Below are 17848 nucleotides of genomic sequence, written 5' to 3'. Positions count from 1 at the left end.
ATGTCGTTGCTCGCACTAAGGCCCACGTTCCCATCATCCTCGTCCTCTCTAACCTACACTGGCTTCTCATGTCCCAGAAAACTGACTGATTCTTATACTCACCTTAAAATTTCATCACAGCCTTACTCCTCCCTACTCGTGATTTCCTCCAGCCCATATGTCTGTGTGCACATCCTCCATTCCCCCAACACTAGCTTATCTCTCAATTCCTGCTCCCTCTGATCCACAATTAGTGGCCCCTTCTTCAGCCATCTTTTGGAACTCTTCTCTGCCGTGCCATTTTACTTCCTGTCTTCAAAAACCCCTGAAGACTCTGGAGACCTGTCTCTTTGTGTTTTTATCCCCTCCTGATCCTTTTCCTTTCTTCTTCTCCCTTCACTACCCCCCCCTCCCCCCACCTCAAAGTTGGGTTTGTTATTGCTTTGAGGTGTCTGTACATGATGCGGGCTACAGAAACGTATGCTGTTGCAGTCAAATGTTTTTCATTATTTAGATGCTTTGTGTTTGTATATGAAATTATATGTAATGTGTACAGGAGGCTATAAAATTACATCTGGTGGGAAAAATACTGTCTCTTCTGCAAGATACCATTAGTGTAAATTTGGTTGAGGACTTTGGGCACTTAATCTAGGCCGACGCTTCAATGCAGTGCTGAGAGAGTGCTGACTTGGCATAGGTTGGATGAAATGTTAAACAGAGGTCTTGTCTGCCTGTTTAGATGGACATAAAGGATCTTATAGCACTATTCAAATAAGAGCAGGAAATTCCACCAATGTTCTGGCTAACATTTATGCCTCAGTCAGCAAAACAGGTTAACTGGTCATTTATCTGATTTGCTGTTTGTAGATCCTTGTGTACAAATTTGGCTGCTATGTTTGCATAATTAACAACAATAACTACACTTCAAGAGTAACTAAATGACTGTGAGGTGATTTGGAATACCCTGGGGAACACACAGTATTACAGAAAGTTTGTTTGTTCTTCTAGTGGTAAATATATACTGTCAATGGGACTGGAGTTGGGGAGTGAAGAGAGGGACAGAAACAGGACAATGGATGGAAGTAAAGGTTCAATGTACAGTATTGCAGTCCTATGTTTAATGCTTACTCGTGCTCTTTTACCTTTAATTCAGCGGCGTGGAGAAGACCACCACCTGTACCTTTTGTGCACTCTCTGAGTGCTGAATTAGGCTGGAGCTTGAGTATGGACCATTGCAGATGAGACCATGATCTTGCCTACTTCCTGGTGGCCATTTTGGAGTGTTACTGTGAGAGATCTGGAAATAGGTCTGTTATCCAGCCTCTTGCCTGCAGTTGATACATTCTCAGGTGATCAACAAAAGGGGAGCAAAATAACATGTGGGTTGAAGGAATGTAGATGGGAGGAAAACATCATGACCTCAAGGAAAAAAAATCAAGCTAGTTAGGTCACTCTCCTTTTCTGTTCTATGTATGAAAGCTGCTTTGTACTTGCATTGCATTTTTCACCAGCGCTAGTAAATGGAGGAAAATATTTTACAGATAAAGGTTTATTATCAAGCATAAGAGAAGGGTCAAAAATTGTGGTAAATGGAAAGGAACAATGTGATATAGTAAGGAATAATACTTCAGGAATAAGAGGGAGATAACCTACAAGGGAAACAGTTGGAAGAGAAGATGAGCAAGATCGAAAGAGAGCACTTTGTTTGTTTTCTTTCCTTTTTCCAACCTGTTACGCCAGATTCAGTTCCAGCGCGCGCACCATTTCAATTTTGGCACCTTCATTACTTTAAACGCTTGGGGCCTGAAAACCTGTGATGTGATCAGTGGATCTATGAAAGCAGGATGGGTGGACTTTGGGGCAGTACCTGTTTGTGCCTCATTTTCTGCTTGTTAAAATTTCCATCCTGCTTGGGGGCGGACGCATAATATGCCCATCCACGAATGGGTGGATGCATGTAAATGCAGGAATTACATCATACAGCAGGATTCCCGCATTTCTGCCCTTCGTGACACTGGTCGTGAGAGCCACCTGTGGGTTTCAGGCAACCAGCATTGCTAAGGGCAGCTGAGGCATTTCAAAATGATAAAGTCCAAGTTTCCTTACTGCAATCTGCTGTTTTTTTTTAAACAAATGGTCTATTACTGTCTTTAAATGTCTTTGACCCGGCACTACTATGCTGCATGATGGGCTCTGCTGCGAGTTTTCTTTTTTCCCCCATCTGAGGTGAGTTCCCCAGTTGTGTTGTTAACGGTGCAGGTGCCTGCCCAATTTATGCAAATAAGCTAACCCTGCAATTTGGGATGGAGTCAGGGGTGCAACTAGCAGGCAGGCAGGTCTCGGCCCACCTTAGCTCTGCTCCCAAAAGGTATCCCGTGGAATTTTGGCCCCATGGTTTTTTTAGTGAAATCAGTATTACTTACTATGGGGATCTCTTGACAGCACAATCTCATCATAACAGCCATATCAATTTAAAATCCCGACTCAAAAATTAAAATTAGTTTGCGGTATTTTATTTTTAGCCTGGAAAATTTATTATATAATACAGGTAGAGCTGCAATTCTTGCATCACAGTTGATGCTACTATGAATAACTTTGTGAACATAAAGTTGATGATGTTGAATTGTATGAGATTCAGATGGGATCTGCGGTCAGTGTCAGCCTAGGGACCCAGACCTGTTGGGAAGTTGTACTGGCTACGTGAGCCTGGAGTGCTGCTATTGCCAGTAATCCTGGGATTGTGGGAGATGAGGACTATTCCAGCCAGCAAGATATCTGAAAGACTAGAATTATGTATATATTTTTCATCTTCCTGTGGACTATATGTAGAAGTTAGCAATTGGACTTAATTCTCTGCCACTTCGCCCTGCATAGTACTTTGTCCATGTAGGAAAATTAGCAACAGGAGTAGGTCTTTCAGTCCCATGGGCCTGCTCAGCCATTAAATTAAATCGTGGCTGATCTGCACCTCAACTCCATTTTCCCACTTTTGCTCCAAATCCCTTGATTACCCTTACCTAACAAAAATCTTTCCATCCCAGTCTTGAAAGCTCCAATTGCCCTAGCATCCACAGCCTTTTGAGGGAGAGACTTCCAAATTTTTACTACCCTTTGTGTAAAAAAGTGCTTCCTGATTTTGCTTCTGAATGGCCTTGCTCTAATTTTAAGATTATGTCCCCTTGTTCTTGTTTCTCCCATCAGAGGAAAAGGGTAGATACCGAAAAACTATCAGATCATTTTAATCATCTCGAGCAGATCACCCCTCAATTGCCTATACTCAAGGAAACACAAGCCAAGTTTATGAAACATCGTATGTCTGCATCACCCTGGATAGTGACTATCGGTTATATCAGTTAATTCTTGGTCTGTGGAGATATCACAGCTAAGTCAGACCCAGTATAGTATATCTATCTACATCTATATATCTAGGATTATATATGTATCTTTCCTTTCTAGACCAGTGATGCTAAAATAATTTGTGATTTCCTATTGCCTGATGAAATTTGTGAATGCAGATCAAACATGAAACTTGCTTAGTTCATATGGGGTAGTACCATATTGTGTAATGTATTTTATCTATTTAACCGAATGCAGCCTTAACCATGTTCCCTCCACATGCGTGCGCACACCTTTTTTGTCACTTGGGAGTATAACCTTGGGAGAATAACTCTTGGACTTCAGTGAACAGGAAGAAATGATGATCCCTTTCTCCTTCCTGTCTTTTAGTATTAAGATTGAAATGTCCAGGAATCACTGGATGTTGTGGAGGTGGTGTAATGACCAAGGGTAGCACTTCTGCTCATAGTACTGGAGTCAAAAGGATTGGGTTGTTCAAAGACCAATTGCAGGGCTTGTCTTCATCTTTTCTAAGCATTTGTTCAAATGCTAAATGCTTAGAGACCAAGGGGAAAATCGATGCCTACAATCACTCCTTAAACATATCAATTCCATTGATACCAGAGCTGCAGACTGGATGTGCTGCAAAAGGTTGTTCTTTTCCTATTTTTGCCCCTGAAACAAACTGCACAATGGAGACCCATAAATAGGATTATTAAAATAATTAATGCATTCAAAAATCTAATTGCATGGGATGAATGTAGGGGTGTTACTTGATACTCTGCAGTTCCCCTTCAATGGAGTTTTAACTGTGACCTGAAATTTATCAATTGTTTTTAACTTGTTGTCCTTCAAAGAGTGGCACTTGTAGTCAAATTATGGTGAAATTCTGGAATTAGATAATATTAGTATGCAGTACAGAAATCCCATCATCTGATGCCACAGATGACGTTGCCAGAGAATTCCATGTTTTTACAAATATATCTTTTATGGATCTATGTTTTTAATAGAGTTGTGCAAGACCCACAAAGAACAGACCAATTGCCCGTGGGCTATTCTTCATGGGTGTTAAAAACTTCAAAGAAAGTAGCATTAACAAAGAGAAGTGCCGTTGTCTGAAGTCAAATACATGGCTGCTGATTGTCGTACTGCAGACAAATGTGCTCATTAACTGATTTTTTTTGTATGCAGAAACGTATCTTCGGTGGCAACTGATCTATGGCTTTTTTTTGGAAACCTGTTGTTGCTTAATTTTCAGAAATTAAGCCTTATTTAAAAGGAAAATTCTACCTGTGCAATGATGCTATAAGACTTTGATTTATTTAACACTGAAGGAAAACCGACTAAGGTACCATTGCCCAGCAGGACAATTGTTCTCTTGCCCCTTCCGGAGAATTTTTGTTCATTCCTGTCAACTGAATTATTTTAGCCATAAAGTACTGTGAATACTTATAACAAGAAAAAAAACTGCAATGCTGAAAATACACAGCAGATCATTCGGCACTTATAAAGAGAAAAGACATGTTCAAGTTCCATATAACTATTCTTCTTAAGTTATTAGGTTTGACAAACAGTTAATCCCAAAACATTAAGTTGACTTTTTTGTTTTATTGGATGTTGACTGATCTGTGTATTTCCAGCATTTTCTGTTTATTAATTGAATACTGAGTTTTCACCATGTTTGCAGACTAATCACTTTCTTTAAAATATGTTGCATCGTTTCTATTGTTTAGCAAAAGTATGTACAGTATGAAACCTATTACATTTCAGGAAATTTTAATTATGTTTCAAAATATTATGCTCACTGAAAATTTACTATGAATTTTTTAATGAGAAAAGGGCTATTTATGTATCAGAATTTAATAGCATAATACTCATAATTGTTATGCTGCCACTAGCTCCTATGTTATGTTGAGGGAATAAAGCAATTGTATTAAGCTGACTTACTTTGGTAATGCTTGATTCAGACTGTAATAACTTGTAATAGTTTCAGACTTGTGTTTTTCTCAGGCCTTTGACGGCTGTTTTTAAACAAAGGTTGATACAGTGGGGAAGCCTCTGATGTAATTTACATTGGTTATACAGCTCTTATCATTAATAGGGAATCCACGTAAAACATTTCCTTTAAGTCCTCTGTTGTAATACATTTTGAACCCAAAAGGGGATCTACTGTACATTGTGTCTGACATTAGTATTTGTTACATTACTGGTATGGTTTTTAAAAAATTCCTACTAAAAACATTTTGACGGTAGAAGTAATCTCTTCCATTTATTCTATATTAAAAGTGAATAGCACTCTGAATTATAGATTGCCAACAATATACTTGCATAAAAATATGTTTAGAAGCTGTTTCTCATGGTACAAAAATGCCATCGTCAAATACACTTACAGATTGCTCCTGTTGAAAAACCATTCATTAAATATGCAGGTCTTTTGTGTATTAATAGGAAGCATTCCAAATATTATTCAGTGCTAGCGAATGTAGATGCCATTAAGGTTTCAAGTGCTAACTTTTCATTTGCACAGAATTTGACAGTCTACAAAGACGCAAAGTCAGTGCATGCATATAAATAAGTACCATCTTACCAACAGCAGTGAAAAGTGGTGCCCTGAATACCAACGGTGTTAAAGTCATCAGTGACTGAGTGATAATATTCGTTGGATAAATTAGTGAAAGCCGTTGGAGAGGTTTTTCTGTAATTCAGTTATGTATGTAAAGTAGATCAAATATTCAGTAATGGAAAAAGGTTATCCATATTGATAAATCCATTCAAAGGCAGTTGAATTGGTACTATTCAAAACTATAATAGATGACTGCATGCACATTTATGTCATTATGCTTATAATTCCATTGCAAACGCTCCAGAATTCCAACACCATTTGATTCGATCTACATTTACGAAGGCATTCCTCCAGAAGAAAAAGCAGAGACTTCTTGCAATAAAATGTAAATTATTTTGTATCCAAGTGATGCTTGCTATTTTGCATATCATTATACCCATGTAAAGAACAACAGCGACATCTGCATGTTCACTGCACAAAATGTCGCAGTCAGCAGTGTCTGGCTTTTTTCGCCAGCTAATTGTACAGTAGAGTCACGACGTACCTCATTTGAATATTAATATTGGAAACAAAAGCAAGAGCGAAGGAAGGAACAAAGTGGCCTAATTTCCAAATGAATTCATGTGTTGTACATCAGCAACAGATTTCCATGCTTAATTGTCTTTATAGTTTTCCCAGGAAGTAATTTTGATTATCTGCCAGAACTAGGCAATGTTGGGGTGAATGAATTAAACCATTGAGAAGATATACAAAGGCCTGCGATTACTATGTTATTCATGTATGAAAGTGACAAAGACCCCACTGTATCTGTCGTGTACGCATAATAGGCTTTCAGACTGAAATAATTGATTAATCACATTAATGGTTTAATAGTGGCTATCAAAATCAGATGCTCGCTAATTTGTGCAGAAATAGTTGACGCATGTGCTCTCTTACTTTTAGGCAAATAAACGTTGCAAGGTAATGATCCACGATTTCACTTAATCTTCACTTCTGACATTCTCTTTTTTAATTATAAAAAAGTTTCCATTTTCACACAAATTAAGGAATTATTAGCACAGCTTCCCTGTAGAGCAACATTTCCATATTAGTGGGATCCATGTTCCCTTAAATCTCCTTTGTCGTATCATTTTGAATATAATTTTTTAAAAATTGCTGGTATAATAAAATTAGGAATCCACAATGATTTCCAGCCGCCGTGTTTGAGATGTAACAAAGTCAGGGGATTAAAAGGGAAAAAAAGCAGACAGTCCATTGAGCAGACCAGCTTCTCTGATATGGATCATATGAGACTCGCATTGTATTCATCCCACTCTGAATACCCCATGCTTAACCAGCTTAATGATATGCAAATGAAATATGCATAAAACCATTCTACTGTAAGATGATTAAACACTGGGGACGTTAACTGCCACCACATGACTGTTTGACTGTAATAATTTTAGAACATTCACTTTGATTGCGGCGTATGGAACCTAGCAGCTGGTAGAGCCCGTGACCCATTTAACGTTATCCCTCTGCAGAGAGCTTTTTTCCCCTGAACGTCGGTTTTCACAGGCGCCGCTGCCATTGTATTCCAGCCAAACGCTCGTAGATTCTTCTCACAGCACAAACGCCTTGTTAACAAAAAACCTCCTCCGTTTACATTCAAAAGCACATACTTCAAAATGAGAATTTACATTAAAAGATAAATCCAGAACTCATTATAAATTGCCCAGGAGATGCCAGGTTAAAATCCATCACCAGCAGGTTGACTCGGCAGTGTATACAGTTTGTATCATATGTGTGGCACTTGAGGAAGTTGCAGAAGTATATCCATTACATTGCTGCTGTTTCATGTTGTTTTGTAAAATCCATATGTAATTATTTTCAAAATTCCTTTTGTACTTTTTGTCCCTTTTGTTTTCAGCTCTCGTCGATAATGCTGCGTGCGATGCCAACTGAACACCTTTCGGGATCCACGGCAACACTTCCACCGTAAGTAAAAGGCACTCCCTCCCATATAGAGGGAAACATTTCATTTTCCCATTCAATGTACTGCAGGATTTATCCAAGTAGCACCTTTAAACCTTCTCACTTCAAGTTTGTACACGTCTCTGTGGCATCCCTCCTCCTTCATTCCCATAGTGGATCTTGTAAAAGGCTACAGATCGGCCCATTCATCTCCCTGGTGATAGCACTGAATGCAGATAAATCTCAGGCTGCCTGCCTGCTGCAAGAGTATGATTTTTATTTTCCTTGTGTACCTGGGTCAATTGATGGTTAAAAACACGTTCCAGATTAAACAGTAAATCTCCAATGTCCTGTCAGTAAGTATGTGATCACCAAAATTGCCTTTATTCCCATTTTTGTAAAGTACAAGGCATAATTTTTGCACAATTCCTTGTTTTTTCTCTGGCAAGTGGCAGTACCATGCAGACATGTACGCCTGGTTCACTCTCATTCCCCATGGCATCGAATAGAAAGCGTTACTCCAAAATAGTTCCTTTGTTTTTTTTGTTGGTATTTTTTTGTAAACGAACTTGAATAGAAAACAAATCGACATCGAACAAAACCTGGCTCATGCTTTGACAGTTGGCCATATTGCCCCTGGCATCATGTCGTTGCTACTGTTTTTTCATCTCCTGGCATCTTTCGAAAAGGCAGTCGATGGCATGGCGGCTTTTGTCTTCGAAGGGGGGAAAGTATCCGCAGTCGCTTCTGCACGGCCAAGCAAAAGATGATTAAACACAGACAGTGCACACATCCTTGTTTTCAACTTGAAACATGTCCTCTGAGGAAGGATTTACAGTGGAGCGCATGGTAATCCTGCCAGTTGCGCCTTCAGATATGACTTCGTGTTTGCTGTAGGGGTCTGGATAATCTCCCTTGGCTCAACAGTTCTGACAGACGTACATACGGGCCCTAACATACCCGCTGTTATCAAGAGAGCTGTGGCGCTGCCAGTGAATGGATGGCAGTGTGCCAGCTCCTGCCATTTGCGGCGGCTTTCTATAGACTTGACACTAATTAACATAAGGGTTAATTGATTTTAAAAGCTGAAGAATTACAGTTAACATTCCCAAAGGGTAAACACACCAATAGCTTGGCATTACTGCCGTGCTGGCGCAGGGAAGCCCGCAGCAGCAGCAGGAACAGCATCGGCTGCTTATTGGACTATAGCTGATGGGAGACGACGCTTTACAGTCTCATCTGCTACAATATGTTGCAATGATATTTTGTTATAAATAATCAAAGCCTATTTAAATAAAAGCTGGAATGAAGTTGTAGAGAAATTTTTGTCATAACACCCTCGGGCTTTATTGTAATCAGCAAATTAGTCCCTTCTGTCATATTTGATTAAGTAATTATCAGCATACCGCTTTACCTAACATTTGAAAAGATGAGGCAAAGGGGAGAGGCTTTTAAATTTTTTAAATACTACTCTTCTGTAACCTTCTTGCTTTGTAAGACAAGGTCAGAACTGACTAATTGGCTCAGGTGCTTAATTTAAATAAAGTACCTCATTAAAGCAAAGTTATTTCCTGCAATTAAAGAAAAAAAAGAAATGAAAAGCTAGAACATAGATACCTGCTTTACTTAGATAATTTCTGATGGTTACTGAAGGAATTTCCTTTACAAATCGGAGGCATGCTGTACAACATAAAATCCTTTTTCAGTAAAAAGAACTTGGTTTGTGATATCAAAGCTTGCTGAATAGGAGGCAAAGAAAGGAGCTGTAGCAATGACAGGAATCCATTATGCAAATGTCTTCATTTGCATGTATCCTACGACGAGAATATGTAAATGAATTGCATAATTTAGATCTGCCTGCATCTGTCTGAAACTATTACAATAAGTTACAAAATGAGGTTTGCAGATTTTAAAATTAAAATGTGGCATATTTACCAAAGTAGATAATTGTTTTTGTTAAGACAATAGGAAATTTGAATGTTATTACGAGGACAAATACTGGATCAATGTTTAAGCTGATTTTTAAATTGAAATCTACATTTTCCAATTAATGCAGTTGTTTTATCACCTTCAAACTGTGGGAATATGACACACAGGTATTAAATTGGAATAGTTTTTAAGTTTTTTTTCAAATATGGGAACCGCTTGAATGTGTGAAGAATCCAGTCATTACAATAAACTTAGTTTTAAAATTGTCATTTTTAAGATGAGATCTCTCTAAAAATATTATAATGGTCGATAGACATAAGGTTATCATAGCAAAACTGTAAATAAGGAAACTTTAAAAAAAAGTTTATTGAACATCTGAAGTAATTTTTTAAAAAAGTATTCAATCTAATGCAAGACAACTGGCTAAATGTTAAAAATCAAGTTCACTGTTGTTCCATCTTGAAATTTGATGTTAAAATTTAAAAGAAACCTTATCTGAAGTTTATTTTATAGTTAATAATTGTGTTTGTTGGGTGGGGGGGGGGGTGCTTCTGTCAATGTTAACTCTTTCAGCACCACTATTTTGAATCCAAGATTCTGATTTCTTTTCCCGCAAGCTCTGCGTTCATATTTTATTTCTGATTCAGCTGTGCATCTTCTGAAGATGGTCAGCTACCTAAAGTTTTCTTTCTATAACATGATATCACTACTTGTCGGTGTTTTTTCTTCCATCTTGCCCAGTTTTCTCCTAGTTTCTCCCCTCCCCTTCTGAGCGGATGGATGCATTTCTAACTGTGCAGCAGCCCTCTGGCATCTTGCCAAAGTGGCAATTCTTCATTTGTGATCCTAGATGGTGAGTGTTACTAGAATATTTGACTGTAGGAGCATCAGGTTTGGCTCAATCCAATCTTTTCTTTATGTTTACACAAATGCAAGAATTTTTTTTCCCCCTTCTTTCTGCCATCCCAAAAAACTATAACCATCCTGGTTGAGATCAGTTGATACAGCATATACAGGGATCGAACCTGGGATGTTTTTGGTCTGTATAGTTTGGTGCTACACTATACACTTCATTTACCAGCTTTGCTATTGAGGGAGCTCTCTGCATTCTTTTCATTACTTTCTGAGGAGTGTGCAGTGCTGCATGATGCATGTGTAAGTAAGTAAAATTGCAATTTATTGACTAGAGAAACTAATGGTTTAATAATAATTGATCCTTTGACGGCAGAGATGGCAGTTTTTAATCTAGGGCAGGCGTTAACCTCACAGCAATTCTTCCTTACATCCCCATAAATGTACTAAAACAAGGCGGCATTTAATGTATTGTCTATCCATCCTTTAGGAATGAACACTAATTTCCACCTCAGTCACTTATAAACTTGATGAACTTTTTTTCATCAAGTATTTTCTACTCATGAATATTGATGATGTTAATAACTTAGATTCTATTTGAACTTAGCAATACATATTTTACTTCCTGTCATTGATACTGGATAATTATTTAAAGAAATGAGCAGTGAGAGATTTTTGTGCAGAATTAATAGATTTGTGTCATGTCAAAAGTTGTGCCGTATGATTGAAAATGCATGTTGTATAAAGCACTACATAAGAGCAAACTTATTTTTTAGAAAATATTTCAAGTTCTTAGTTAACAACTGTGTTTACATGTCTCTATAAATTACTTATGATATTTCGTTGTATTTTACATTATTTTCTCACCCTTTTTCATCAAAGTTATGTTTTTGTCGGTGAATAATAATTCACAATGTCAGAATTATAATACCAGTATCTGCTGCCCAAAGTTAGGAAGCATTTGTTTGCATCAAAAGTTAAGAAGGTCCTGCCTGAGTTGGATCAGTGATTTTCTGCTAGTTTTGAAGTTCTATTAGCACTGGTTGTCTAAGATGATGATGCCCTGCTTTATGATGCATGCCAGTCATAGTACATTGGTTTATAGCATTGGGAACGAAAAACGCTGGTTGAAATCTCACTATGTATTGATAACTGGTATCTTTGCATTGAAATTGCTCCATGAGCTCAATAATGAATGTGCTATCCCGAAGGTATGAAATTCCTTTGTCCTTTTAATGAAGGTTTTAACATGTTCTATTATAAATGGGTAATACTATTGCTTAATTTCTGGATTGAGGAATTTCAAACAAATGAGTTCATTATTAAAATTCCACATCATGATTTCAACCTAGTTAAATTTTAATTTTTTTTTGTATAAAATGCAGGAAAAGCTTGTCCTTCCATCAACTCGGTTTTATTGTTTTAGCTGTATGCAATTGTGTTCCTTTTAATTTGTACTTTATTAATACCAGGTCACTAGCATTGGCAGGTAACTTTTGGATGGAAAAGTTTAACTACTTTACTATATGTTCATATTATTGATACCAGCCCACTCCTGCCACACAACACTGCCTCCTGACCATCAAGATCCACGGTGAGCATCTGGACAGCGTGGATCATTTCCCATACCTCTGGAGCCTCCTCTCAGTGCGAGCAGACATCGACGATGAAATTCAACATCGACTCCAATGCGCCAGTGTAGCCTTTGGACGCCTGAGGAATAGAGTGTTCGAAGACCAAGACCTCAAATCCAGCACCAAGCTTATGGGTCTACAGAGCAACCGTGATCGCCGCCCTCCTGTACGCATCAGAAACATGAACAATGTATAGCAGACACCTCAAATCCCTGGAGATATATCACCAATAGTGCCTTCGCAAAATCCTGCAAATCCACTGGCAGGATAGGTGTACCAACGTGAGCGTTCTCTCCCAGGCTAACATCCCCACTATTAAGACACTGGTCACGCTCAACCAGCTGCGATAGGTGGGCCACAATGTCCGCATGTCCGACACACGATTCCCTGAACAAGTGCTCTACTCCGAGCTCCGCAATAGCAGGCGATCACTAGGAGGGCAGAGGAAACGCTATGAGGACACTCTCAAAGCCTCCCTAAAAAAATGCAACTTCCCCACCGACATGTGGGAATCGCTTGCCCCAGAACGCCCAAACTGGAGAAGAAGTGTCCGCGAAGGCGCCAATCACCTCGAGCGTTAGCGAGTGGAGCATGTGGAGGCCGAGTGTAAGCAGCGGAAAGAGCACGCAGAATCTAGCGCGTCTCACCCACCCACTTTATTAAACACCACCTGCCCCACCTGTGGCAGAGTCTGCGGCTCCAGGATTGGACTATTAACCCACCCTCCTGGAGTGGAAGCAAGTCATCCTCAACCCTGAGGGACTGCCAAAGAAGAGAAGACTTAACAATTAATTAATTTTAAAAAAATGTATATAAGTTCATCAGCATTGTGTTTTATTGAATGTCAGGTACAAAATTGACTGCTCCTATGGTGAAGTTATGCTGAAGCAAAATGAGATTTAAAAAAAAAATCCATTCATGGGATGTGGGCATCACTGGCAAGGCCAGCATTTATTGCTCGTCCCCAATTGCCCTTGAGAAGGAGTTGGTGAGCCGCCTTCTTGAACTGCTGCAGTCCGTGTGGTGAAGGTACTCCTACAGTGCTGTTAGGTAGGGATTTCCAGGATTTTGACCCAGCGACGATGAAGGAACGGCGATATATTTCTAAGCCAGGATGGTGTGTGACTTGAAGGGGGAACGTGCAGGTGGTGGTGTTCGCATGCATCTGATGCCCTTGTCCTTCTAGATGGTGGAGGTTGTGGGTTTTGGAGGTGCTGTCGAAGAAGCCTTGGCGAGTTGCTGCGGTGTGTCTTGTAGATGGTACACACTGCAGCCACGGTGCGCCAGTGGTGAAGGAAATGAATGTTTAAGGTGGTGCATGGGATGCCAGTCAAGCGGGCTGCTTTGTCATTGATGGTGTCGAGCTTCTTGTGTTGTTGGAGCTGCACTCATCCAGGCAAGTGGAGAGTATTCCATCATGTTCCTGACTTGTGCCTTGTAGATGGTGGAAAGGCTTGTCACTTATCAGCCGAAGCCTTGATGTTGTCTAGGTCTTGCTGCATGTGGTACAGACTGCTTCATTATCTGAGGGGTTGTGAATGGAACTGAACACTGCAATCATTATCATCAAACTTCCCCACTTCTCACCTTATGACGGAGGGAAGATCATTGATGAAGCTGCTAAAGATGGTTGGGCCGAGGACACTGCCCTGAGGAACTCCTGCAGTGATGTCCTGTGGCTGAGATGATTGGCCTCCAACAACCACTACCATCTTCCTTTGTGCTACGTATGACTCCAGCCACTGGAGAGTTTTCCCCCCTGATTCCCACAGAATAGTAGCAGTACTATGCAAGAAGAAAATTCCAATGATTAAGGCTATCAGTTTAGGGAACATGTTAATACTGAAGAAAATCTAAGACAACAAAGATTTCATACCATAAGCACTAAGAATTTGGTATACTTTGTAAACCCTACTGATGCTCTTTGGCTAAAGACCATTTGACACTACAAAAGTGACATCAAACTTTTATTTCTAATAGACTATTATTGTATAGAACTACCTCACCCCACACAGCAGGACAAGCTGCTCGAAGAGGGAGGAGGAGGAGGAGTTGGGCACTCAGCAGGAGGCCATATCCACAGAGGATCTTTAGAGAGCAATTCTCTTATTTCAACTTCAGCAATGACCAGTGCATCAGATGTCCTCAGTTCACAAAAGAGGTAGTGACTGAAATTTGTTAACTGCTGCAGCCATAACTGCAGCCTCAAAGTAGGGCAAGAATGGCATTGCCTGTGGCTGTCAAGGTGACCGTAACTCTTAATTTTCATGCCTTTGGCTCCTTTCAGGCTGCTGCTGGAGATATAAGCAACATCTCACAGTTTGCAGTGCACTGGGAGGTCACTGAGGCTCTCTATACAATGAGAAACACATTCATCTCGTTCCCTCTTTCCAATGACAAGCAGGTGGAATGAGCACGAAGTTTTGCACGGATTGCAGGATTCCCCATGGTGCAGGGTGCCATTGACTGTACACACTGTGCCTTGTGTGCATGTCATCTGAACTGGGACATATTCATAAACAATGTGCTCAGTGAGCCGCTGGTATGCAACCTCAGGCACACATCATGCAGGTAAACAGCTGCTATCCTGGCAGCAGTCATGATTCGTTCATTCTGCAGCAGTCCTCTGTTCCACCTGTATTTGAACCAGCCTGGCAAGTCAAGACTGGCTACTGTCAAGGGTTATCCCCTCATGAAATGGCTCATGACTCCGGTCAGGAATCCACATACACGTGCTCAGAAGGCCTACAATGAGAGCTATGCTGCCACAAGGATCATCATAGAGCACACCATAGGCATCCTCAAGCAACGCTTCCCTGCTTAGACCGCTCTGGAGGAGCCTGCAGTACTCAGCTGAGCGGGTATCGAGATTTGTGGTTGTATGCCTCGTGCTGCACAACCTGGGCATCGTGAGGGAACAGCCCTTGCCACTGCCTATCGGGAGAACCTGAGGAATTGGAGGAGGAAGTAGAGGAAGGGAAGCTACAACGTAGATAGGCCCTTTCTGCCAGTGCTGTACACAATCAGATTGTTAATGAGCGATACCAGTAACTTTAACTATACTTCTCCATTCACCAACAGTCCCACACTCCTTACTTCTCCTCTTACATGACCATCATCATGTCACAGTGGAAGACCCCGTATGTTCCATGAAGGCTAAAGGGAATGACTGTTTCCCCAGGAATTTCTTTAAGGCAGCAGACATTTGATCCAACAGAGTCTCCTTTTCCAAGGACTGGACACCAGTTGCCTGTCCATATGAGACACCTTAGCACAATCCAGTAATTTAATCGCAAGTAACGATCCAGGGATTCCCAATTCGAATTTTAACACATTTGTACAAAAGGTCGACAAAGTCCATGATATACTCTTCCATTGAATGATCGTTCTTTTGCCAAAATCTATCAAATGCTAACCAGGCCTCAGGCACTTAACAGCTCATCTTTCTTGTAGATTTTATACAGAAATTCTAGTAGAAAAGGTAGAACCTTCATTATCCATAAGATCTGCATCCATCTCAGAAAATACCTTACTTCTCATTTTTACTCATTCAGGAAGCGACAACGCCAAGGACATGCCTTATTTTCTCTTTGATAGAGTCGTAACCAGTGTCCACATCTCAACCTCATTCTTCCACTGGTCATACGGTTCAAACGGCAAGGACATTGGAGGGCAATCTTACCTCGACGATTGAAACTTGTTTTCTGCCATTTTCCACAATTACCTCATGGCGTTCAAGTTTTGCTTTGTATGTCCAAAAAATCGTAGTTTCTAAACTCCACCTTTAGGCAACCACCCTCTGCCACCATGTTAAAATTAGAATCATAGAAGTTTACAACATGGAAATAGCCAGTTTATACCACTAAGCTAGTCCCAATTGCCTGCACTTGGCCTATACCCATCTTACCCATGTAACTGTCCAAATGCTTTTTAAAAGACAAAATTGTACCCGCCTCTACTACTGCCTCTGGCAGCTCGTTCCAGACACTCACCACCCTTTGAGTGAAAAAATTGCCCCTCTGGACCCTTTTGTATTTCTCCCCTCTCACCTTAAATCTATGCCCCCTCGTTATAGATTCCCCTACCTTTGGGAAAAGATTTTGACTATCTACCTTATCTATGCCCCTCATTATTTTATAGACTCTATAAGATCACCCCTAAACCTCCTACTCTCCAGGGAAAAAAGTCTCAGTCTATCCAACCTCTCCCTATAAGTCAAACCATCAAGTCTCGGGAGCATCCTAGTAAATCTTTTCTGCACTCTTTCTAGTTTAATAATATCCTTTCTATAATAGGGTGACCAGAACTGTACACAGTATTCCAAGTGTGGCCTTACTAATGTCTTGTACAACTTCAACAAGACATCCCAACTCCTGTATTCAATGTTCTGACCAATGAAACCAAGCATGCTGAATGCCTTCTTCACCACCCTATCCACCTGTGACTCCACTTTCAAGGAGCTATGAACCTGTACTCCTAGATCTCTGTTCTATAACTCTCCCCAACGCCCTACCATTAACGGAGTAGGTCCTGGCCCGATTTGATCTACCAAAATGCATCACCTCACATTTATCTAAATTAAACTCCATCTGCCATTCATCGGCCCACTGGCCCAATTTATCAAGATCCCGTTGCAATCCTAGATAACCTTCTTCACTGTCCACAATGCCACCAATCTTGGTGTCATCTGCAAACTTACTAACCATGCCTCCTAAATTCTCATCCAAATCATTAATATAAATAACAAATAACAGCGGACCCAGCACCGATCCCTGAGGCACACCGCTGGTCACAGGCCTCCAGTCCGAAAAACAACCCTCCACAACCACCCTCTGTCTCCTGTAGTCAATCCAATTTTGTATCCAATTGGCTACCTCACCTTGGATCCCATGAGATTTAACCTTATGTAACAACCTACCATGCGGTACCTTGTCAAAGGCTTTGCGAAAGCCCATGTAGACCACGTCTACTGCACAGCCCTCATCTATCTTCTTGGTTACCCCTTCAAAAAACTCAATCAAATTCGAGAGACATGATTTTCCTCTCAAAACCATGCTGACTGTTCCTAATCAGTCCCTGCCTCTCCAAATGCCTGTAGATCCTGTCTCTCAGAATACCCTCTAACAACTTACCCACTACAGATGTCAGGCTCACCGGTCTGTAGTTCCCAGGCTTTTCCCTGCCGCCCTTCTTAAACAAAGGCACAACATTTGCTACCCTCCAATCTTCAGGCACCTCACCTGTAGCTGTCGATGATTCAAATATCTCTGCTAGGGGACCTGCAATTTCCTCCCTAACCTCCCATAATGTCCTGGGATACATTTCATCAGGTCCTGGAGATTTATCTACCTTGATGCGCGTTAAGACTTCCAGCACCTCCCTCTCTAATATGTACACTTCTCAAGACATCACTATTTATTTCCCCAAGTTCCCTCGCATCCATGCCTTTCTCAACCGTAAATACCGATGTGAAATATTCATTTAGGATCTCACCCATCTCTTGTGGTTCCGCACATAGATGACCTTGTTGATCCTTAAGAGGCCCTACTCTCTCCCTAGTTACTCTTTTGCCCTTTATGTATTTGTAGAAGCTCTTTGGATT

At 40.5% G+C, this 17848-nt stretch overlaps 1 protein-coding gene across 1 annotated transcript in view; it reads left to right on the top strand.

Annotated features, from left to right (window-relative positions):
• The window catches only part of LOC137333349 (early endosome antigen 1), a 586801-nt gene that overhangs the window by 134191 nt on the left and 434762 nt on the right, over positions 1-17848 (top strand). Inside the window, exon 6 of the mRNA XM_067997503.1 lies at positions 7788-7855. Coding sequence (XP_067853604.1) covers positions 7788-7855 — 68 coding nt within the window. The remainder of the gene's footprint in view (positions 1-7787; positions 7856-17848) is intronic.

Source organism: Heptranchias perlo, chromosome 16 (genome assembly GCF_035084215.1).
Source record: "Heptranchias perlo isolate sHepPer1 chromosome 16, sHepPer1.hap1, whole genome shotgun sequence".
NCBI classification, from domain to species: Eukaryota; Metazoa; Chordata; class Chondrichthyes; order Hexanchiformes; family Hexanchidae; genus Heptranchias; species Heptranchias perlo.
This window is presented reverse-complemented; position numbering and strand designations above follow the sequence as displayed.